At 50.4% G+C, this 25,476-nt stretch overlaps 1 protein-coding gene across 1 annotated transcript in view; it reads left to right on the plus strand.

Moving 5' to 3' along the window:
• Positions 1–25,476, plus strand: part of LOC144612402 (small conductance calcium-activated potassium channel protein 2-like) — a 75,512-nt gene that overhangs the window by 3,856 nt on the left and 46,180 nt on the right. Inside the window, 1 exon segment of the mRNA XM_078432010.1 lies at positions 17,548–17,643. Within this exon segment, the coding sequence (XP_078288136.1) occupies positions 17,548–17,643 (96 nt within the window).

Below are 25,476 nucleotides of genomic sequence, written 5' to 3' on the forward strand. Positions count from 1 at the left end.
TGTGGGTGGAGGGGTGTGTGGGGGGGGGGGGGGGGGGGGAAGGAGGTATGTGTGTCTCCCTATTCAAGAAAATAATCGCACAACTGTCTGTCTCTGTCTCCCGATTTAAGTGTGTCGCTCTGTGTCCCTTTGTGTAAGAAAATAAAGTCCACAACATTAACACCGACCGAAAATGCCATCCAGCTTCGGAGGTGATGGTTTCTTCCCAAAAGGCTGATGAACCCAAGATTGTTTCCCTCATCCAGTCTGAAGAAGGGTCCCAAACCAAAACATCGCCTGTCATCCTCCCTGCACAGAAGCTGCCTGACCCACCGAGTTCCTCCAGCACGTTACATTTTGCTCTTGTTTCCAGCAATCTTGCCTTATTCATTACCTCCCCTCACTAAGGGAGACACGAAATGCTGGAGTAACTCAGCGGGTCAGGCAGCATCTCTGGAGAGAAGGAATGGGTCGAGACCCTTCTTCAGACTGAAGATAAAATGCAGTCGGAGACAGGAAGACTGGTGGGAGAACTGGGAATGGGGAGGGGATGGAGAGAGGGAAAGCAGGGACTATCTGAATTTAGAGAAGTCATTGTTCATACTGCTGGGGTGTAAACTACCCAAGTGAAATACGAGGTGTTGTTCCTCCAATTTGCGCTGGGCCTCTCTCTGACAGTGGAGGAGGCCCAGGACAGAAAGGTCAGTGTGGGAGGGGGAGTTGAGGGGCTGAGTCACCGGGAGATCAAGTAGGTTTCGACGGACTGAATGGAGGTGTTCAGCGAAACGATCGCCGAGCCTGCACTTGGTCTCGCCGATGTGGAGAGATTAGAGTTACAGCATGGAAACAGGCCCTTCGGCCCACCGTGCCCGCATTGACCAGCGATCCCCGCACACTGACACTATCCTACACTCACGAGCGGCAATTTTACATTTACACCAAGCTGATCAACCTGCAAACCTGCACGTCTTTGGGTTGTGGGAGGAGACCGAAGATCCTAGAGTAAACCCACGGGGAGAACGTACCAACTCCGTACAGACAGCACCCGTAGTCGGGATGGAACCCGGGTCTCTGAATGGCGCTGTGAGGCAGCAGCTCTACCCGCTGCCATATGGTCGTGGATAGATGGGTTAAGTGTTGATTTCCTAAGCGTTTTGTTAAACGAACCGCAGTTAATGCCCCTGTTATTAGAGACATTGGAAATGGGTGCATTCGGCCCTTCGAGCCATCACCGCCATTCAATGCGATCATGGCTGATCATCCAGAATCAGTACCCCATTCCTGCTTTCTCCCCGTATCCCTTGATTCCGTTAGCCCCATAAGAGCTCTATCTAACTCTCTCTTGAAAACATCCAGTGAATTGGCCTCCGCTGCCTTCTGTGGCAGAGAATTCCACAATTAATTTCAAAGTCACTTCTGCTAAGGCGGACCCAGCTGGTGTGAAGAGATTTATTTAGTGAGCTCTCCCAGCTGACGGGAAGCTGACTGCCATCACATACTCTGCACACTTCACATTTCCTTATTAACAACTAATTAATGACAGATTAGGCAACTGCAGGCTTGTTATCGCATGCTGTGTCATCTCACACCACCAGCTCTAACTCACTCCAGTTTTATGCTTATCCGTTCAATGGTTTGCCATCTCTTTAATCTCGAGGTTCCCCACCCCTCTCCCAAAAACACGTAGAAACCGTCTGTCTGGAGTTTGTGTCGTCATGTGTTAGCGGTAGAATTAGGCCATTTGGCCAATCGAGTCTACTCCAAGGGGCCACAGTTTAAGAATAAGGGGTAGGCCATTTAGAACTGAGATGAGAAAAAACATTTTCAGTCAGAGAGTTGTAAATCTGTGGAATTCTCAGCCTCAGAAGGCAGTGGAGGCCAATTCTAGATAGAGCTCTTAATGATAGCGGAGTCAGGGGGTATGGGGAGAAGGCAGGAACGGGGTACTGATTGAGAATGATCAGCCATGATCACATTGAATGACGGTGCTGGCTCGAAGGGCCGAATGGCCTCCTCCTGCACCTATTGTCTATTGCCATTCAATCATGGCTGATCTATCTCTCCCTCCTAGCCCCATTCTCCTGCCTTCTCCCCTTACACCCTTTACTAATCAAGAATCTTTCTATGCCTTAAAAATATCCACTGACTTGGCCTCCACAGCCGTCTGTGGCAAAGAATTCCACAGATTTGCCACCCTCTGGCTAAAGACATTTCTCCTCATTTCCTTCCTAAAAGAACGTACTTTAATTCTGAGGCTGTGACCTCTGGTCCTAGGCTCTCCCGCTAGTGGAAACATCCTCTCCACATCCACTCTATCCAAGCCTTTTGCTATTCTGTATGTTTCATTGAGGTCCCCCCTCAAGCTTCTAAACTCCAGCGAGGACAGGCCCAGTGCCGACAAACGCTCATCATATGTTAACCCACTCAATTCCTGTGTAGGAAGGAACTGCGGATGCTGGTTTACACCAAAGATAGACGCAAAATGCTGCAGAAACTCAGCGGGTCAGGCAGCATCTCTGGAGAGAAGGAATGGGTGATGTTTTGGGTCGAGATCCTTCTTCAGACTGAGAGTTGGGGGGTGGGCGGGGGTGGGAAACGAGAGATATGGAAGAGTAAGGTGTGAATAGGAGAGTTCAAAGGGGATGCGGTTCCAGTAAAATGTAGAATAGATAATTGCCAACTCTGGGAAGGCGACAACGAGGCATACAATCAGTATACTTTAATCAGGAGTTATTATCTGAATGGTGGCCGATTAGGAAAAGTGGAGATGCAACGAGACCTGGGTGTCTTGGTACGCCAGTCATTGAAAGTAGGCATGCAGGTGCAGCAGGCAGTGAAGAAAGCGAATGGTAAGTTGGCATTCATAGCGAGGGGATTTGAGTATAGGAGCAGGGAGGTTCTGCTGCAGTTGTACAGGGCATTGGTGAGACCACACCTGGAGTATTGTGTACAGTTTTGGTCTCCTAATCTCAGGAAAGACATTCTTGCCATAGAGGGAGTACAGAGAAGGTTCACCAGATTGATTCCTGGGATGGCAGAACTTTCATATGAAGAAAGACTGGATAGACTCGGCTTGTACTCGCTGGAATTTAGAAGATTGAGGGGGGATCTTATAGAAACTTACAAAATTCTTAAGGGGTTGGACAGGCTAGATGCAGGAAGATTGTTCCCGATGTTGGGGAAGTCCAGAACAAGGGGTCACAGTTTAAGGATAAGGGGGAAGTCTTTTAGGACCGAGATGAGAAGGTTTTTTTCACTCACAGAGTGGTGAATCTGTGGAATTCTCTGCCACAGAAGGTAGTTGAGGCCAGTTCATTGGCTATATTTAAGAGGGAGTTAGATGTGGTCCTTGTGGCTAAAGGGATCAGGGGGTATGGAGAGAAGGCAGGTACGGGATACTGAGTTGGATGATCAGCCATGATCATATTGAATGGCGGTGCAGGCTCAAAGGGCCGAATGGCCTACTCCTGCATCTATTTTCTATGTTTCTATGTTAGGAGGGCAGTCAGACTAGTCGGAGAACAAGGATGAGGGAGGGGTGGAGAGAGAGGGAAAGCAAGGCTGTACTTGAAGTTGGAGAAGTCAATGTCCATACCGCTGGGGTGTAAGCTTCCCAAGTGACATATGAGGTGCTGTTCCTCCAATTTGCGTTGGGCCCCACCCTTATTCTCCTTGTGACCGTGTGGGTTTTCTCCGGGTGCTCTGGTTTCCTCCTGAATCCCAAAGATATGCAAATTTCTAGGTTAATTGGAGGAAGTCTAAGAGGAACTGCTGGTTTTCAACCGAAGATTTCTGACCCGAAACGTCACCTGTCCACGTTCTCCACAGATGCTACCTGACCTGCTGAGCTACTCCAGCATTCTGTGAAACGTCACCTATACACGTTCTCCACAGATGCTGCCTGACCCGCTGAGTTACTCCAGCACTCTGTGAAACGTTACCTGTCCATGTTCCCCACAGATGCTGCCTGACCTGCTGAGTTACTCCAGCACTTTGGGTCTTTACATAGACAAAGGGCACCGTCTGATTCACCTCTACCTGTGCCTCTGGAACTGATGCGTTACAATGCTGAGAACTGTTTTCTGACCTCTGTATCTTCCTCTTCACTCCACCTGTTGTGTTTGAGCTTGACTTGATTGTTATAATGTAGAATATTGTCTAGATTTTGCGTAGTAAGGAACTGCGGACGCTGGTTTAAACTGAAGATAGACACAAAAAGCTGCAGGAGCATGGTTTGTGTGTGATGGTCTGGGCTGTGCCCACAATTCACTACAATTTCTTACGGTCTTGGATGGAGCTGTTCCCAGGCTGATGCATCTCGATAAAATACCATCTATGGTACCTCTGTAGATGTTGGTGAAGCAACTGAACCATCCTCCCGCAAACTAGAGAGCGGTCCTGATCTCCCGTCTACCTAATTGGAGACCTTTGAACTACCTTTAAGTGGACCTTATCAGACTTTACCTTGCACTAAACGTTATTCCCTTTATCCTGTATCTGTACACTGCGGACGGCTCGATTGTAATCATGTATTGTCTTTCTGCTGACTGGATAACACGCAACAAAAACGTTTTTCATTGTACCCCGGCACACGTGACAATAAACTTAAATAAAACTAACTAGAAGGTATTTATTTCACAAAATGCTGGAGTAACTCAGCAGGTCAGGCAGCATCTCAGGAGAGAAGGAATGGGTGACGTTCGGGTCCCGAAACGTCACCCATTCCTTCTCTCCTGAGATGCTGCCTGACCTGCTGAGTTACTCCAGCATTTTGTGAAATAAATACCTTCAATTTGTACCAGCATCTGCAGTTATTTTCTTACACTTAAATAACTAACTAACTTCACCATTATGCTTCAGCAAGGACCAGTCTCACCCCGGTCACTCCCTCTTCCCCCCTCTCCCATCGGGCAAGAGGTACAGAAGTGTGAAAACGCACACCTCCAGATTCAGGGACAGTTTCTTCCAGGTTGTTATCAGGCAACTGAACCATCCTACCACAACCAGAGAGCAGTGCTGAACTACTATCTACCTCATTGGAGACCTTTGAACAACCTTCAAGTGGACTTTATCAGACTTTACCTTGTACTGCTATCTACCTCATTGGTGACCCTCGGACTATCTTTAATCAGACTTTATCCTGCACTAAACGTTATCCCCTTTATCATGTGCACTGTGGACAGCTTGATTGTAATCATGTGTTGTCTTTCCACCGACTGGATAACACGCCACAAAAAGCTTTTCACTATACCTCGGTACACTTCACAACGAACTAAACTCAACCTCAAACTAGCCAAATCTTTCATATCGATGTCTGAATCTCTGGAGTTTGTCTGAGAGTTTCTGGAAAGTTTCCAATGAAAATCATACACATGTGGCATAATCCTGCCAAAACCCAGTGCAAATCTTCGCACCATTTCATTTGGCCTTTTAGTTACTAGCTGAACCTCAGTTTAGTTTAGAGATGCAGTGCGGAAAGGGGCCCTTCGGCCCACCGGGTCCGTGCCGACCAGCGATCCCCGCACACTAACATTATCCTACACGCACTAGGGACAGTTTACGATTATACCAAGGCATGTATGTCTTTGGAGTATGGGAGGAAACTGAAGAGAACCCACGCAGGTCACGGGGAGAACGTACAAACTCTGTACAACCATATCCGTAGTCAGGATTGAAGCTGGGTTTCTGGCGCTGTGAGGCAGCAGCTCTACCCGCTGTGCCCACTGCCACCCGTGTTGACCTTGTTTTTCGTGTACATGACACCCAGGTGACAATGCCATCTTGAACAATCGTCTGGTTTCTCTTTCCCCCTTAAAGTTCTTCTGGGGCGCGGCGGTAGAGTTGCTGCCTTACAGCGCGAGGGACCCAGATTCCATCCCGTGTTTACGGAGTTTGTACGTTCTCCCCCTGACCTGCGTGGGTTTTCTCCGGTTTCCTCCCACACTCCAAAGACACACGGGTTTGCAGGTTAATTGGCTTGGTATAAATGTAAATTGTCCCCAGTGGGTGTTAGTGTGCGGGGATCGCTGGTCGGCGCGGACTCAGTGGGCCCAAGGGCCTGTTTCCGCGCTGTATCTCAAAAGTAAACTAAATCAAACTACTAGATTTTCCTGCTAGCTAGTGTAGGAAAATAACTGCAGATGCTGGTACAAATCGAAGGGATCGCAAAATGCTGGAGTAACTCAGCAAGTCAGGCAGCATCTCTGGAGAGAAGGGATGGGTGACGTTTCGGGTCGAGACCCTTCTTCAGACGTCTGCTTCTTTGATTCTGAAGAAGGGTCTCGACCCGAAACGGCACCCATTCCTTCTCTCCAGAGATGCTGCCTGACTTGCTGAGTTACTCCAGCATTCTGTGATACCAGAGTTTCCTGCTAAGTTGACAACTTAGATGGTTTGAGCTAGAGGGAGAGGTCAGGTAGCCTGGATTATTTTCACTGCATCTTAAGGTGAAGGGGGATAGATTTAATAGGAACCTGAGGGGTTCAGAGAAGGTTTGTCCAGGATGTAGCCAGGACTCGAGGTCCTGAGCTATAGGGTGAGGTTAGGCAGGCTAGGGCTTTTATTCCATGGAGCGCAGGAGGATGAGGGGTGATCTTACAGAGGTGTACTAAATATTGAGAGATCAACTCCGCCATTCAATCAAGGCTGATGTATCTCTACCTCCCATTCTCCTGCCTTCTCCCCATCACCCCTGACACCCGCACTAATCAAGAATCTGTCTCTCTTCCCCCTTAAAAATATCCATTGACTTGTGGCCTCCACAGCCGTCTGTGGCAAAGAATTCCACAGATTCACCGCCCTCTGACTAAAGAAATGGATCACGTGCAGGCAGAGGAGATTAGTTTATATTTTGGATCAGTCTGATGAAGGGTCTCGACCCGAAACGTGATCCTAGATGCTGCCTGACCTGCTGAGTTACTCCAGCATTTTGTGATACCTTCAGTTTATATTTTGGCATCATTGGATAGGCCTCTTAAACGGCACTATTGGTCCTGGCAATTGGTCCCTCTTCTCCCCTCTCCCATCAGGCAAAAGGTACAGAAGTGCGAAAACGCACACCTCCAGATTCAGGGACAGTTTCTTCATAGAAACATAGAAAATAGGTGCAGGAGTAGGCCTTCGAGCCTGCACCGCCATTCAATATGATCATGGCTGATCATCCAACTCAGTATCCCGTACCTGCCTTCTCTCCATACCCCCTGATCCCTTTAGCCACAAGGGCCACATCTAACTCCCTCTTAAATATAGCCAATGAACTGGCCTCAACTACCTTCTGTGGCAGAGAATTCCACAGATTCACCACTCTCTGTGTGAAAAAAACCGTTCTCATCTCGGTCCTAAAAGACTTCCCCCTTATCCTTAAACTGTGACCCCTTGTTCTGGACTTCTCCAACATCGGGAACAATCTTCCTGCATCTAGCCTGTCCAACACCTTAAGAATTTTGTGAGTTTCTGTAAGATCCCCCCCTCAATCTTCTAAATTCCAGCGAGTACAAGCCGAGTCTATCCAGTCTTTCTTCATATGAAAGTCCTGCCATCCCAGGAATCAACCTGGCGAACCTTCTCTGTACTCCCTCTATGGCAAGAATGTCTTTCCTCAGATTAGGAGACCAAAACTGTACGCAATACTCCAGGTGTGGTCTCACCAATGCCCTGTACAACTGCAGCAAAACCTCCCTGTTCCTATACTCAAATCCCCTCGCTATGAATGCCAACATACCATTTGCTTTCTTCACTTCCTGTTTCTTCTTTCTTCCTGGCTGTTTTCAGGCAACTGACCCGTCCTACCACAACCACAACCAGAGATTAGTGTTGAACTACCGTCTACCTCATTGGTGACCCTCGGACTATCCTTCATCGGACTTTGCTGGCTTTACTTTGCACTAAATGTTCTTCCCCCAACATGTATCCACACACGGCTCGATTGTAATCATGTATTGTCTTTCCGCTGACTGGATATCACGCAACAAAAGCTTTTCACTGTACCTCGGTACACGTGACAATAAACTGAACTCCACTATTGTATCTTCCATCACCCCGACTAATATACAACGTCAATTTATGGGAAAGAAAACTGTAGATGCTGGTTTAAATCGAAGGTAAACACAAAATGCTGGAGTAACTCAGTGGGTCAGGCAGCAACTCTGGAGAGAAGCCACCACCTTAACCCTACCCCCCCCCCCCCACCACCTTAAACCTATGTCCTTTGGTTCTCGATTTTCCCCTACTCTGGGCAAAAGACTGCATTTTTACCCGATCTATTCCTCTCATGAATTTATACAGCAATATAGGATCACCCCTCAATTTTCTAGGGCAGAGAATTCTAAAGTTAGAGGGCTTGAGTCTCGACCCGAAACGTCACCCATTCCTTCTCTCCAGAGATGCTGCCTGACCCGCTGAGTTACTCCAGCACTCTGAAACGTCACCCATTCCTTCTCTCCAGAGATGCTGCCTGACCCGCTGAGTTACTCCAGCACTCTGTGAAACGTCACCCATTCCTCCTCTCCAGAGATGCTGCCTGACCCGCTGAGTTACTCCAGCACTCTGTGAAACGTCACCCATTCCTTCTCTCCAGAGATGCTGCCTGACCCGCTGAGTTACTCCAGCATTTTGTGTCTAACGTCCATTTATGTTCACTCCTCCTCCCTCATGAAAAAGCTGTAATTAATTTGCCAAAGCTTGTAAAAGCTCGCTAACTCTATTAGATTGCATTGCGGTCTTTCGAAATGTCTTTCCTAATTTCTTTAATGGATTCAGGCAATATCCTTAATGGACGATCAGTGGCTAAACACTGATCCGTTTCCTGCACTCTATCTCCCATCTTTCGCAAATATTGTTTTTGTGGCTTTTCTTTGGTCAGTCGCAACCTTTTTAAAATCTAGAGAATTTTAGAAAAGCAGCATCTGATGGAACCAATACCTCAGTATTACCAATCATTGTGGTCGAGTTTGTTTACTACTGTTAATTTGTGTGCAGGAAGGAACTGCAGATGCCGGTTTAAACCGAAGATGGGCACAAAAAGCTGGAGTAACTCAGCGGGACAGGCAGCATCTCTGGAGAGAAGGAATGGGTGACGTTTTGTGTCGAGACTGAAGAAGGGTCTCAACCCGAAACATCACCCATTCCTTCTCTCCAAGGCAATGGCTTAGTTTAGCTTCAAGATACTGTGGGGAATCAGGCCCTTCTGCCCATCACGATCAAGTCAAGTCAAGTCAAATTTATTTGTCACATACACATACACGATGTGCAGTGAAATGAAAGTGGCAATGCCTGCGGATTGTGCACAAAAAAGAATTACAGTTACAGCATATAAATAAAGTTAATAAGTTACTATAGTGTAGACAAAAATTTAGTCTCTGGGGTTATAAAAGTTGACAGTCCTGATGGCCTGTGGGAAGAAACTCCGTCTCATTCGTTTTCACAGCGTGACAGCGGATGCGTTTGCCTGATCGTAGCATCTGGAACAGTCCATTGCTGGGGTGGTAGGTGTCCCTCATGATCTTGCTTGCTCTGGATCTGCACCTCCTGATGTATAGGTCCTGCAGGGGGACGAGTGTAGTTCCCATGGTGCGTTCTGCCGAACGCACTACTCTCTGCAGAGCCATCCTGTCCTGGGCAGAGCTGTTCCCAAACCAGACTGTAATGTTGCCGGACAGGATGCTCTCTACAGCCCCAGAGTAGAAGCAATGAAGGATCCTCAGAGACACTCTGAATTTCCTCAGCTGTCTAAGGTGGTAAAGGCGCTGCTTTGCCTTACCCACCAGTGCGGCAATGTGCGTTGCCCACGTCAGATCCTCTGTGATACGGACTCCCAAGTATTTAAAACTGCTCACCCTATCCACAGTAGACCCATTTATCTCCAGTGGCGTGTACGTCCTTGGATGTTTAGCCCTTCTGAAGTCCACAATCAGCTCCCCGTAACACCTAGCACAATCCTGCACACACTCGGGACAATTTTACATTCAGACCAAGCTAATTAACCTACAAATCTGTGTGTCTTTGTAGTGTGGGAGGAAACCAAAGGTCTCGGAGAAAACACACGCAGGTCTCTGAACCTGGGTCTCTGGCGCTGTGAGGCAGAAACTCTACTGCCACGCCACCCCGTAATATCAGTATTTATTTCGAGAGAATCAGAATATAAAAACAGGGATGTAATGCTAAGGGTTTATATGACGCTGGTTAGACCACATTTGGAGTATTGTGAGCAGTTTTTGGCCCCATATCTGAGGAAGGATGTGCTGGAGTTGGAGAGGGTTTAAAGGAGGTTTACGGGAATGATCCCAGGAATGGGCGGGTTAACGTACGATGAGCGTTTGTTGGCACTGTGCCTGTACTCGCTGGAGTTTAGAAGGATGAGGGGGGGGGCCTCATTGAAACGTACGGAATAGCGAAAGGCCCTGGATAGAGTGGATGTGGAGAGGATGTTTCCACTAGTGGGAGAGTCTAGGACCAGAGGGCACAGCCTCAGAATAAAAAGTTGCATATTTAGAAAGATGGGGAGGGATTTCTTTAGCCGGAGGGTGGTGAATCTGTGGAATTCATTGCCACAGACGGCAGTGGAGGCCAAGTCTTTGGGTATTTTTAAATTGTTTCTTAATTAGTAAGGTTTTAGTTTAGTTTAGAGATACAGCGCGGGATACAAGCCCTTCGGTCCACCGAGTCCGCACCGACCAGCGATCCCCGCACTCGTTTACCACCCTACACACACTGGGGACAATTTACATTTAGACCAAGCCAATTAACCTGCAAACCTGTTCGTCTTTGGAGTGTGGGAGGAAACCAAAGGTCTTGGAGAAAACCCACGCAGGTCACGGGGAGAACGTACAAACTCCGTACAGACGGCACCTGTAGTCGGACGCACGCACACACACACACGGACACACACACACGGACACGCACACACGGACACGCACACACGGACACACGGAACACGCACACACACACACACACGGACACACACTCACACACACGGACACACGCACACAGGCTCTCAAAGGTTTACGGAATGAAGGCAGGAGAATGGGGTTGAGAGGGAGAGATAGATCAGCCGTGATTGATGGGCCGATTGGCCTAATTCTGCTCCGATGACTGATGAACTTCTGAACTTATCACGGCAGCATCTGTGTCTCAAAGTTTTTCAAGGGCTGTTAAGTGCCGAGGGATCGCTTGAACAGACAGCGGAGCCAAAATATTTTGTTTCCAACGACAACAGTTGCAACAATCCCCCAGAGCACATCAGACCAAAACAATGACAGCCCGCTAAATATAGTGGGGACGTACTGAATGGGGTCACCCATTCCTTCTCTCCTGAGATGCTGCCTGACCTGCTGAGTTACTCCAGCATTTTGTGAAATAAATAGACAATAGACAATAGGTGCAGGAGGAGGCCATTCGGCCCTTCGAGCCAGCACCGCCATTCAATGTGATCATGGCTGATCATTCTCAATCAGTACCCCGTTCCTGCCTTCTCCCCATACCCCCTGACTCCGCTATCCTTAAGAGCTCTATCCAGCTCTCTCTTGAATGCATTCAGAGAAATACCTTCGATTTGTACCAGCATCTGCAGTTATTTTCTTACACTAAAAATAAGGGGTGGGCTGTTTAGGACTGAGATGAGGAAAAACGTTTTCACCCAGAGAGTTGTGAATGTGTGGAATTCTCTGCCTCAGAAGGCAGTGGAGGCCAATTCACTGGATGTTTTCAAGAGAGCGTTAGATAGAGCTCTTAGGACAAACGGAATTAAGAGATATGGGGAGAAAGCAGGAACGGGGTACTGATTTTGGATGATCGAAGGGCCGAATAGCCTACTCCTGCATCTTTTTCCTATGTTTCTCTGTCTGTACGGAGTTTGTACGTTCTCCCCGTGCCCTGCGTGGGTTTTCTCCGGGATCTCCGGTTTCCTCCCACACTCCAAAGACGTGCAGGTTTGCAGGTGAATTGGCTTCAGAAAATTTGTAAATTTATCCCTAGTGTGTGGAGGGAAGAGTTAGTGTGCGGGGATCGCTGGTCGGCGTGGACTCGGTGGGCCGAAGGGCCTGTTTCCGCACTGTGTCTCTGAACTAAAACTAAGCACTTTGAGATTTTGTTTTCTTCTCCACATAATTGTCTTTTTTGCTCTTCGCTGTCTCCTGATATCATTTTCTGTTCCTGTGTTAAGAGGCTTAATTTCTGTCTGCAAAACCACTAAGGACTGGATTGATGAGAGCAGAGATTTCTGATTTTTCACAGAGATTAAGGTCTCTGCAAACGTCACTTTGGCACTGAAGACCAATTGTTGCTGTGTAGGAAGGAACTGCAGATGCTGGTATGAACCGAACACAGACACGAAAAGCTGGAGTCACTCAGCAGGACAGGCAGCATCTCTGGGGAGAAGGAATGGGTGACGTTTCGGGTCGAGACCCTTCTTCAGACTGAGGGTCGGGGGAGGGGATGGTGGGGGGTGGTTGGGGGGGGGGAGAGAGGGAAACGAGAGACATAGACGGTGGTGTAGAGAGATAGAGAACAAATGGATGAAAGATGTGCAAAAAAGTAACGATGATAAAGGAGTCAGGCCATTGTTAGCTGTGGGCGGTTTAGTTTAGTTTAGAGATACAGTGCGGAAACAGGCCAAGTCTACACCGACCAGCGATCCCTGCACATTAGCACTACCTTGCACGCACCTGGGACAATTTTACACATACACCGAGCCAATTAACTTGTACGTATTTGGAGTGTGGGGGGGAAACCAAAGATCTCGGAGAAAACCCACGCAGGTCACGGGGAGAACGTGCAGACTCCGTGCAGACAGAGCCCGTAGTCGGGATGGAGCCCGGGTCTCTGGTGCTGCAAGTGATGTAAGACAGCAACTCTACCGCTGCGCCACCGAGCTGCTCCAGGTGAAAACGAGTTACAGACAATGAGACTCAACAAGACGACTTTGAAGGTGGTACACGACTTGGGTGGGAGAGGGACAGAGACAGAGAGAGAGAGAGAGAGAGAGAGAGAGAGAGAGAGAGAGAGAGAGAGAGAGAGAGAGAGAGAGAGAGAGAGAGAGAGAGAGAGAGAGAGAGAGAGAGAGAGAGAGAGAGAGAGAGAGAGAGAGAGAGAGAGAGAGAGAGAGAGAGAGAGAGAGAGAGAGAGAGAGAGAGAGAGAGAGAGAGAGAGAGAGAGAGAGAGAGGAAGAAAAAAAAAAAAAAAAAAAAAATGCAAGGAGAGAGAGAAAAAAAATATGCAAGGGTTACTTGAAGTTAGAGAAGTCAACGTTCATACCGCTGGGGTGTAAGCTGCCCACGTTAACTATGAGGTGCTGTTCCTCCAATTTGCACTGGGCCTCGGTCTGACTTGCATCTGAATTGACTGATCACAGCTGTCCAATGATCCCAGGGGCAGTCCTGGCACATCTGGAACAACTGTGGGCACAGCTGGATAAACAACATCCAAATCCATCTGACAGCTGCCTACATACATGTTTAGTTTAGTTTGGAGATACAGCGCGGAAACAGGCCCTTCGGCCCACCGAGTCCGCGCCACCCAGTGATCACCCCGCACGCTAACACTATCCTACACACACTAGGGGTAATTTACATTTATACCAAAGCCAATTAACCTACAAACCTGCACGTCTTTGGAGTGTGGGAGGAAACCGGAGAAAAACAAAGCAGGTCACGGGGAGAACGTGCAAACTCCGTACAGGCAGCACCCGTAGTCGGGATTGAACCCGGATCTCTGGTGCCGTGAGGCTGCAACTCTACCACTGCGCCACCGTTAGTTACAGGAGAAGAATTAGGCCCTTCAGCCCGTCAAGTCTACTCCGCCAGGAGAATGGGGTTAGGAGGGGTTAGGTAGATCAGCCATGATTGAATGGCGGAGTAGACTTGATGGGCCGAATAGCTTAATTCTACTCCTATCACTTATGAACTTATTCAATCACAGCTTATCTATCTCTCCCTCCTAACCCCATTCTCCTGACTTCTCCCCATAACCCCTGACACCTGTACAAATCAAGAATCTATCTATCTCTGCCTTAAACATATCCACTGACTTGGCCTCCACAGCCGTCTGTGGCAATGAATTCGACAGATTCACCACCCTGCCTCACGGCGCCAGAGTCCCGGGTTCGATCCCGACTAAGGGGGCTGTCTGTACGGAGTTTGCACGTTCTCTCCGCGTGGGTTTTCTCCAGTTGCTCGGGTTTCCTCCCACACTCAAAAGACGTGCAGGTTTGTAAGTTAAATGGCTTGGTATAAATGTAAATTGTCCCACGTGTGTGTAGGATAGTGTTAGTGTGCGGGGATCGCTGGTCGGCGTGGACTCAGTGGGCCAAAGCGCCTGCTTCACGGGTTGTATGTCTAAACTAAACTTGGGTAATTGCTGGTCGGCACGGACCCGGTGGGCCGAAAGGCCTGTATCTCTAAACACCGGCAGGTTTGTATAAGAAAATAACTGCAGATGCTGGTACAAATCGAAGGTATTTATTCACAAAACGCTGGAGTAACCCAGCAGGTCAGGCAGCATCTCAGGAGAGAAGGAATGGGTGACGTTTCAGGTCGAGACCCTTCTTCAAACGGGCAGGTTTGTAGGTTAATTGGCTTCGGTAAAATTGCAAATTGTAAACCGACCCTAGTGTGTAGTGTACGGGGCGATGGCTGGTTGGCGCAGACTGGTTAGTTTAGTTTCGTTTAGAGATACAGCGCGGAAACAGGCCCTTCGACCCACCGGGTCCGCGCCGCCCAGCGATCCCTGCACACTATCCTACACACACTAGGGACAATTTACATATACACCAAGCCAATTAACCTACAAACCTGCACGCCTTTGGAGTGTGGGAGGAAACCGGAGATCACGGAGAAAACACACGGGGAGAACGTACAAACTCCGTACAGACAGCACCCGTAGTCGGGATGGAACCCGGGTCTCCGGCGCTGCATTCGCTGTAAGGCGGCAACTCTACCGCTGCGCCACCATGCTGGTGTAAACCAGCTTCTGCAGTTCCCTCTCACACGTTGAGCCTGTCTGTTGTACACAAGGCATAACAGCACTCAATGCAAATAATCTATTCTTTCCGGCAGTGCCATTGAACGATCTTTGAGGTTTGCGAATTATTAAAGTCTTCTTCCCTTGGGCCCTGTCGGCTGGGAAATAAGATTTAATAACAGGCGGTTTGAAGAAGGAAAGGTCTGATTGTTCCCGTTCTGGGGGGCGGGGGAGGGAAGCTAACTGCTCCACGTGTCAACCTTTCTACATCGGCGAGACCAAGCGCAGGCTCGGCGATCGTTTCGCTGAACACCTCCGCTCAATCCGTCTCAACCTACCTGATTTCCCGGTGGCTCAGCACTTCAACTCCCCCTCCCACTCCCAGTCTGACCTTTCTGTCCTGGGCCTCCTCCACTGTCAGAGTGAGGCCCAGCGCAAATTGGAGGAACAGCACCTCATATTTCGCTTGGGCAGCTCACACCCCAGCGATATGAACTTTGACTTCTCTAACTTCAGATAGCCCCTGCTTTCCCTCTCCATCCCCCTCCCCCTCCCAGTTCTCCCACTAGTCTTCCTGTCTCCGACTACATTCTATCTTCAGACTGAAGAAGGGTCTCGACCCGAAACGTCACCCATTCCTTCTCTCCAGAGATGCTGCCTGACCCGCTGAGTTACTCCAGCATTTTGTGTCTACCTTCGATTTTAAACCAGCATCTGCAGTTTTTTCTTTCACAGTTCTGTTAGCAGGGTCGGACAGTGAACACGCCATAAAGTAGTGGATCAGAGCGCAGAACAGCCCAGCACAGGAACAGGCCCTTCGGCCCACAATGTCCGTGCCGACATGACGCCGTTATACTGATCACCTGTGCCTGCATGTGATCCATATCCCTCCATTCCACTCGTTCTCACCTAGCCTACAGTTAGGGTTGCCAACTGTCCCGTATTAGTCTGGACATCCCATATATTGGGCTAAATTGGTTTGTCCTGTACGGGACCGCCCTTGTCTCATATTAGGCCCGGGGGGGGGGGGCCGTAGCCCGGCCACTGTAGCCCCGGGGGCCTCTGAAGGCCTGGACAGTGTAGGCCCGGGCGCCACCTAATGGAGGTTGCATAGCAACCCGACTCCTGGCACGGGCGGCCGCCATTGGTTGGAACGGGAGCACATGGCCGCTGGCTGGGTGAGGTGTCGTGGGGCGCGGGGCGGTGATGTCACCTTTTGTCCCTTATTTGGAAGTGAGAAAGTTGGCAACCTACAGCTAACAATGGCCTGTTTCCTCCATCGTCGTTACTTTTTTGCCTATCTTTCATTCATTTGTTCTATCTCTCTCTCTACACCACCGTCTATATCTCTCGTTTTCCTCTTCCCTGACTCTGAGTCCGACCTGAAACGTCACCCATTCCTTCTCTCCGGAGATGCTGACTGACCCAAACTGTTATCCACCTTTTTGTGTCTATCTGCGGTATAAACCAGCAGCTGTAGTTCCATCCAGCACAGAGCGTGGACATATCATACCTTGCGATAGAACTTTATGTATCTCAGGAGGGAAATTGCTCTGCAAGTCATAAAACACAAGATACATGAAATATGAAATTAAAGTTACGAGTGGAAAGGATTGGGGGCGTGCAAAGATTGGGGGGGGGGGGGAGGGGGAGGGAGTCAGTCTACCCCACGACAGAAGGGGGTTGTACAGTTTGATAGCCATGGGGAAGGAGGATCTCCTGTGGCGTTCTGTGCTGCATCTTGGTGGAGCCAGTCTGTTGCTGAAGGAGCTCCTCAGGTTAACCAGTATGTCACGGTCAAGGATGTGTATTGTCCAAGATGCTCCGCAGTTTGAGGAGCACCCTCCCCTCCAAGACCCCCTCCCGGTGAATCCAACTCCAACTCCAACCCCCAGGACGGAGCCGGCCTTCCCGACGAGTTTGTTGACGGCGTTGACGTCCGCGGCCTTCGCCCTGCTGCCCCGGCACACGGCAGCGAAGAAGATGGCGCTGGCCACCCCCGATTGGTCGAACATCTGCAGCATCTCACTGAAAACGTTAAAAGAGCGGAGCCTTCTCAAAAAGTACAGCCGGCTCTGTCCCTTCTTGCACAGGGCCCCAGCGTTCCTGGACCAGTCCAGTTTACTGTCCAGGTACACACCAAGGTATTTGTACTCCCTGGTAGCGGTTGCCAACTGTCCCGTGTTAGCCGGGACATCCCGTATTTTGGGCTAAATTGGTTTGTCCCGTACGGGACCGCCCTTGCCCCGTATTCGGCCCGTGGGACAGTGCAGGCTAACGGAGCGTGTTCGGGGAGCGGAGCCCAGTGCGTTCGCCTAACGGAAGGTTGCCTAGTAACCCGCCTCCCGGGCGGCCGCCATTGGTGGAGCGGGAGCACGTGGCCACTGGCTGGGTGAGGTCACGTGGAGCGCGGGGCGGTGACGTCACCTTGTCCAATATTTGGGAGTGAGATAGTTGGCAACCCCTACTCCCTGGTAAACTGCACGTCCACACCGTCAATGGAGACAGGGGTTTTCCTCTCCTTCACCACTAACTTCTGAGAGGGGGGGGGGGGGGGGGAAAGTGAGTGGGGTAATTGCCACGTGTTTATATTTTTCCCGTTTTCCTGTTTTTCAGAGTTCCATGTATTCCCTGTCCTTGAAATGCCTTATCAGCCTGTCCACCTTGATCCTGCTCGGACTGATCATTGCGTATCACGCCAGGGAGGTCCAGGTATGTAATCTCGCGTTGTCTACCCAGCGATTCGTCACAAACCTCTCCACGCGCAGACTGGAGCGATGGAGTATTCACTGGAGTTTTAGAAGGATGAGAGAGGATCTCATCGAGACGTATAAAATTATCAAAGGACTGGACAGGCTAGATGCAGGAAAAATGTTCCCAATGTTGGGGGGAGTCCAGAACCAGGGCCCACACACGCAGTCAATAGACAATAGGTGCAGGAGCAGGCCATTCGGCCCTTCGAGCCAGCACCACCACCATTCAATGTGATCATGGCTGATCATTCTCAATCAGTACCCCGTTCCTGCCTTCTCCCCATACCCCAGTCTAAGAATAAAGGGGAGGCCATTTAAAACTGAGGCGAAACTGAGAAGAAACGTTTCCACCCAGAGAGTTGTGAATTTGTGGGATTCTCTGCCACAGAAGGCAGTGGAGGCCAATTCACGGATGGATTTAAGAGAGAGCTAGATAGAGCTCTAGGGGCTAGTGGAATCAAGGGATATGGGGAGAAGGCAGGCAAGGGTTACTGATTGTGGATGATCAGCCTGTGATCACAATGAATGGCGGTGCGTACAGGCTCGAAGGGCCAAATGGCCGCCTCCTGCACCCATTTTCTATGTTTCTATATCGCAGCACGGTTTTGGAACATCTCTCAACAATTGGCTTGGTATTCAAATGTTTTTTTTTAAATGGCCCCAAGTGTATGTCAATAGGACCCCGTTAGTGTGCGGGGATCACTGGTCAGTGTGGACTCGATGGGCCGAAGGGCCTGTTTCTGCACTGTGTCTCTAAACTAAACTGAAAGGGCATAGGTTTAAGGTGAGAGGGGAAAGACTTAATAGGAACCTGAGGGGCAACTTTTTCCTCACAAAGGATGGTGGGAGTATGGAACGAGCTGCTGGAGGAGGTAGACTTTACTTTAGACTTTAGAAAAACAGTGTGGAAACAGGCCCTTCGGCCCACCGAGTCCACACCGACCAGCAATCCCCGCACACTAATTCTATCCTACACACAAGGGGAAAATTTACAATTTTACCCAAGTCAATTAACCTACAAACCTGCACGCCTCTGGATTGTGGGAAGAAATTGAGATGCCACAGACGGCCGTGGAGGCCAAGTCAGTGGATATTTTTAAGGCAGAGATAGATAGATTCTTGATTCGTACGGGCGTCAGGGGATGGGGTTAGGAGGGAGAGATGGGTCAGCCGTGATGATGGGCCGAATGGCCTAACTCTGCTGCTATATCTCATGGTCGTGTGGCTGCTGAATCTTCAAGGACCTCTGCCCTAGCGTCATTTGCAAGACTCGATAAGGACTTTTGTTTGCACTTGTTCCTGTGAAAAACACGAGGATATCCTGTTGAACTAACTGCGGTATAAATAGAAGCTGTTTAGCGAGTCATATCTCGTACATGCACCCAAGGGACCAAGAGACCTTGGCTTTAATACTTCCTCGGAATACTGATCAGAGTCACACACTGTGGAAACAGGCCCTTCAGCCCAACTTGCCCACACCGGCCAACATGTCCCAGCTACACTAGTCCCACCTGCCCGCGCTTGGCCCATATCCCTCCAAACCCGTCCTATCCATGTACCGGTCTAACTGTTTCTTAAATGCTGGGATAGTCCCAGCCTCAACAACACCTCCGGCAGCTCGTTCCATACACCCGCCACCCTCTGTGTGAAAAAGCTACCCCTCAGATTCCTATTAAATCTTTTCCCCTTCACCTTAAACCTATGTCCTCTGGTCCTCGATTCCCCAACTCTAGACAAGAGACTCTGTGCGTCTACCCGATCTATTCCCCTCATGATTTTATACACCTCTATAAAATTACCCCTCATCCTCCTGCGCTTCAAGGAATAGAGTCCCAGCCTACCTTGGGCAAGAGACTCTGTGTGTCTACCCGATCTATTCCCCTCATGATTTTATACACCTCTACAAGATCACCCCTCATCCTCCTGCGCTCCAAGGAATAGAGTCCCAGCCTGCTCAACCTCTCCCTGTAGCTCACACCCTCTAGTCATAGAGTGAGACAGCGTAGAAACAGGCCCTTCGGCCCAACTCACCCACACTGGCCAACATGTCCCAGCTCCACTGGTCCCACCTGCCCGCGTTTGGTCCATGTCCCTCCAAACCTGTCTTAACCAAGCCCTGGCAATATCCTCGTAAACCTTCCCTGTACGCTTTCCAGCTTGACAACATAAATTCTCCTTTTTAAAAAATAAAAGGGAATCCATAAGTTACGTTGGAACAATGCGGGCCCCTGTTATATTCTGCTGCCTCAGTCAAGGACACTAATTGGTGCCTGAGTTGGTTTGCAGCGCCGCGTTGTCATGGTGACCACAACTCTTAAGTCAGAGGGCAGAGAGGCAGTGTTCACTGCTGGGGCCCACGTCAAACCCATCCAAACGCTGCCTCTGTGTGTGGCGGGCGCTCTTGCAGCCTGGCACCCTGGCACAGGCTGGCTGCCTGGGCACTGCCACAGTGCCAGAGACACGGGTTCAATCCCAACCACAGCTGCGGTGTGCGTGCGTGTGCGTGTACCTGTGTCTTTACATATGTGTGTGTGTGCGCGTGTTGCGTGTGTACGTGTGTCTTTACATATGTCTGTGTGTGTGTGCATGTGTATGTGTGTCGTTACATATGTGTTTGTGTCTCTGTACGTGTGTACGTGTGTCTTTACATATGTCTGTGTTTGTGTGTGCGTGTGTACGTGTGTCTTTACATATGTCTGTGTGTGTGTGCATATGCACGTGTGTCTTTACATATGTCCATGTGTGCGTGTGCGTGTGTACGTGAGTAAATGTGTGCCTGCGCGTATGTGTGTCTTTGTATATGTCTGTCCGTATTTTTGTATCTGCGTGTTTGTATATGTGTGTGTCTGTGTGTGTGTGTGTGTGTGTGTGTGTGTGTGTGTGTCTGTGTGTGTGTGTGTGTGTCTGTGTGTGTGTGTGTGTGTGTGTGTGTGTGTGTGTCCGTGTGTGTGTGTGGGTGTGTGTGTGTGTGTGTGTGTGTGTGTGTGTCTGTGTGTGTGTGTGTGTGTGTGTGTGTGTGTGTGTGTGTGTGTGTGTGTGTGTGTGTGTGTGTGTGTGTGTGTGTGTGTGTGTGTGTGTGTGTGTCTGTGTGTGTGTGTTCTGTCCATTCCCCTCCACAGATGCTGCCTGACCCGCTGAGTTTCTCCAGCACGTTCTCATCCACTCCCAACACACTGGGGGCAATTTACCAAACCTCATTATCCATTTTCCCATCTCCCATCGGGCAAGAGGTACAGAAGTGTGAAAAAGCATACCTCCAGTCAGAGACAGGATATTTTTAAAGCAGAGATAGACAGATTGTTGATTAGTGCGTGTGTCTGGGGTTATGGGAGAAGGCAGGAGAATGGGCTTGAGAGGGAGAGATAGTGTAAGAAAATAACTGCAGATGCTGGTACAAATCAAAGGTATTTATTTCACTAAATGCTGGAGTAACTCAGCGGGTCAGGCAGCATCTCAGGAGAGAAGGAATGGGTAACGTTTCGGGTCGAGACCCTTCTTCATACTGAGAGATTCTTCAGAGGGAGAGATAGATCAGCCATGATTGAATGGCGTAGACTCGACGGGCCTAGTGGGTTAATTCTGCTCCAATCACTTGTGAACTCGTACCGTCGGGTCGTGAGCTACCCAAGCGGAACATGAGGTGCCATTCCTCCTCACCCTAACGCGGGCTCGGTTGGCCGAAGGGCCTGTTTCCGCGCCCAATCTCTGAACTAAACTAAACTCTCTGCAATTTCCTGTGGCCTCACTCTGGCAATGAAGGAGGCCCAGGGTCAGTAAGGTTAGTGTGGGAATGGGTGGGGGCGTTAAAGGTGTTTGACAACCAGGAGATCCAGCAGGTCTTGGCAGATCGAGCGCAGGAGTTTCGGCACAACGGTCGGCGAGTCTACCCTTGGTCTCATATAAACATAGAAAACAGGTTGCAGGAGTAGGCCATTCGCCCTTCGAGCCAGCACCACTTGCTTCTAGCCTTAAGAATCCTTAAGAATTTGATACGTTTCTATAAGATCCCCTCTCATCCATCTAAATTCCAGTGAATACAAAGCCCAGTCTTTCGTCGTATGTCAGTCCCCCGCCATTCTGGGAATTAACCTGGTGAACCTACGCTGCACGCCCTCAATAGCAAGAACATTATACTGCATCTGCCATACATCCGCCCACTCACCCAACCCCTCATACTGATGGTTTTTCCTCCTAAATCAGTGAAAGCAATCAGTGCTGACGGGTAGGGTTGCCAACTATCTCACTCCCAAATAAGGGACAAGGTGACGTCACCACGCCCCGCGCCCCACGGGACCTCACCCAGCCAGCGGCAACGTGCTCCTGCTCCACCAATGGTGGCCGCCCAGGCCGGGAGGCGGGTTGCTACGCAACCTCCATCAGGCGGCGCCCGGACCTCAGGGCCTACACTGTCCGGACTTACACTGTCCGGGCCTACAGCGTCCGGGCGTACACTGTCCGGGCCTGCAGTGTCCGGGCCTACAGTGTCCGGGCCTATAGTGTCCGGGCCTACAGTGTCCCGGGCCTACAGTGTCTGGGCCTACACTGTCCGGGCCTACACTGTCCGGGCCTCCAGCGTCCGGCGGGCCTACAGCGTCCGGGCCTGCACTGTCCGGGCCTGCACTGTCTGGCCCTACACTGTCCGGGCCTACAGCTACCGGGCCTACATCGTCCGTGTCTACACTGTCCGGGCCTACACTGTCCGGGCCTTACACTGTCCGGGCCTACACTGTCCGGGCCTACACTGTCCGGGCCTACAGCGACCGGGCCTACAGCGTCGGGCCTACAGCGTCCGGGCCTACAGCGCCCCTCGGGCCTAATACGGGACAAGGGCAGTCCCGTTCAGGACAAACCAATTAGCCAAAATACAGGATGTCCCGGCTAATATGGGACAGTTGGCAGCCCTACTAACGAGTGTGAATTGAGACGGTGTAGGTTGAAGAGACATCTTTCAATAAGATCGCTTCTCAGTCCCAGAGCAAGATTTTAATATTTGATCTCTCTCCGCCGTTCCCAGTAAGTGAAAATATTTTATTAATGAAAAAAGGAAGATGTACATCCATTCATCACTGGATCAGAGTATTCTCATTATCTGTCATTGAGGTGAGACTCTGTGTATAAGGCACTGGTCAGGCCGCATTTGGAGTATCGTGAAGATAGCCGGAGTAACTCAGCGGACAGGCAGCATCTCTGGAGAGAAGGAATGGGTGACGTTTCGGGTCCAGACCCTTCCTTCAGTCTCGACACGAAACGTCAACCTGTTCCTTCTCTCTAGAGATGCTGCCTGTCCAGCTGAGTTACTCCGGCATTTTGTGCCTATCTTCGATTTAACCGGCATCTGAAGTCCCTTCATCGAGTATTGTGAGCAGTTTTGGGCTCCATATCTGAGGAGGGATGTCCTGGTGCTGGAGAGGCTCCAGAGGAGGTTTACGAGAACGATCCGGGGATGAGTGGGTTAACATATAATGAGCGTTTGGCGGCACTGGGCCTGTAGTTTAGTTTAGTTTATATTTAGTTTAGTTTGGTTTTAGTTTAGAGATACTGCGCTGAAACAAGCCCTTCGGCCCACCGAGTCCGCGCCGACCAGCAATCCCCGCACTATCCTACACACACTATGGACAATTTATACTTACACCAAGCCAATTAACCTACAACCTGTACGTCTTTGGAGTGTAGGAGGAAACCGAAGATCTCGGAGGAAAACCCACGCAGGTCACGGGGAGAACGTGCAAACTCCGTACAGACAGCGCCCGTAGTCGGGGTGGAACCCGGGTCTCCGGCGCTGTGAGGCAGCAGCTCTACCCGCTGCACCACCGTGCGACCAAAGCTCGTTAACTACTTATGAGGGGAATATGTCAATAGACAAGAGCTGTAGAGAGAGTCGTCCTAAAGTCGTCCACCCTCAAAGGAAGGTCAGAGGCACAGAGAGAGAAAGAGAGAGGCAGAGAGAGGGAGGCAGAGAGAGAGAGAGAGAGAGTCAGAGAGAGAGAGAGAGAGAGAGAGGGGCAAAGAGAGAGAAAGAGAGGCAGGGAGAGAGGCAGAGAGAGAGAGGCAGAGAGAGAGAGAGAGAGGCAGAGAGAGAGAGGCAGAGAGAGAGAGAGAGAGAGAGAGGCAGAGAGAGAGAGAGGGAGGCACAGAGAGAGAGAGGCAGAGAGAGAGAGAGAGGGAGGCACAGAGAGAGAGGCAGAGAGAGAGAGAGCCAGAGAGAGAGAGGGAGGCAGAGAGAGAGAGGCAGAGAAGAGAGAGATGAGAGAGAGGCAGAGAGAGAGAGAGGGAGGCACAGAGAGAGAGGCAGAGAGAGAGAGAGAGGGAGGCACAGAGAGAGAGGCAGAGAGAGAGAGAGAGGGAGGCAGAGAGAGAGAGGCAGAGAGAGAAGAGATAGGTAGAGAGAGAGAGGGCAGAGAAAGAGAGGCAGAGGGAGAAGGGCAGAGAGAGGGAGAGAGGCAGAGAGAGAGAGAGGCAGAGAGAGAGAGAGAGGCAGGAGAGAGAGAGGCAGAGAGAGAGAGAGAGAGAGAGAGAGGCAGAGAGAGAGAGAGGGAGGCACAGAGAGAGAGGCAGAGAGAGAGAGAGAGAGGGAGGCACAGAGAGAGAGGCAGAGAGAGAGAGAGGCCAGAGAGAGAGAGGGAGGCAGAGAGAGAGAGGCAGAGAGAGAGAGTTAGGTAGAGAGAGAGAGGCAGAGAAAGAGGCAGAAGGGGAGAAGGGCAGAGAGAGGGAGAGAGGCAGAGGCAGAGAGAGAGAGAGGGGCAGAGAGAGAGAGAGGGGCCAGAGAGAGAGAGAGGGTGCAGAGAGAGAGGCAGAGAGAGAGGCAGAAAGGGAGCAGAGAGAGAAGGAGAGAGGCAAGAGAAGAGAGAGAGGCAGATATAGAGAGAGAGAGAGAGAGAGAGAGAGGGGCAGAGAGAGAGAGAAAGGCAGAGAGAGAGAGGGGCAGAGAGAGAGGCAGAGAGAGAGGCAGAAACAGAGGCAGAGAGAGAGGGAGAGAGGCAGGGAGGCAGAGAGAGAGAGTGGCAAAGAGAGAGAGAGAGGGGCAGAGAGAGAGGGAGAGGCAGAGAGAGAGGGAGAGGCAGAGAGAGAGAGGCAGAGAGGGAGGGAGGCAGAGAGAGGGAGGGAGGCAGAGAGAGAGAGAGGCAGAGAGAGAGAGAGAGGGAGGCAGAGATAGAGAGAGAGAGAGAGGCAGGGAGTGGGGAGGGTCAATTGGGAGGGTGGTTTCTCCCTGTCGGTCTGCTCCTGGGCCTGGCCAAGATGGCCCTTCGCGGGTCAGGCAGCGGGCGGTCGATGGTCACACCAGAGTAGGGCTGCCCGCCCCCTCTTCCGCGCCCGCGTGTCCCTGGAGAGGGTCACGCTGTGTCCATGGGACGCTGGAGGCTGTCCGTGAACGCTGGTCGGCGTGGCGGGGGGGGGTCGAGGCGCATTGCAGACAAGGGTGGCACTGCTGTATCACAATGAGCGCCTGATGTAATGTGACCATTGAACGTATGTGTGCCTTATAGACAATAGACAATAGGTGCAGGAGGAGGCCATTCGGCCCTTCGAGCCAGCACCGCCATTCAATGTGATCATGGCTGATCATTCTCAATCAGTACCCCGTTCCTGCCTTCTCCCCATACCCCCTGACTCCGCTATCCTTAAGAGCTCTATCTAGCTCTCTCTTGAATGCATTCAGAGAATTGGCCTCCACTGCCCTCTGAGGCAGAGAATTCCACACTCTGACTGAAAAAGTTTTTCCTCATCTCCGTTCTAAATGCACCAGTGTACCAGTGGAACCTTACAGTGTACCAGAAGGAAACATGTTCCCAAT

This window comes from Rhinoraja longicauda, chromosome 44 (genome assembly GCF_053455715.1).
Source record: "Rhinoraja longicauda isolate Sanriku21f chromosome 44, sRhiLon1.1, whole genome shotgun sequence".
NCBI lineage: Eukaryota > Metazoa > Chordata > Chondrichthyes > Rajiformes > Arhynchobatidae > Rhinoraja > Rhinoraja longicauda.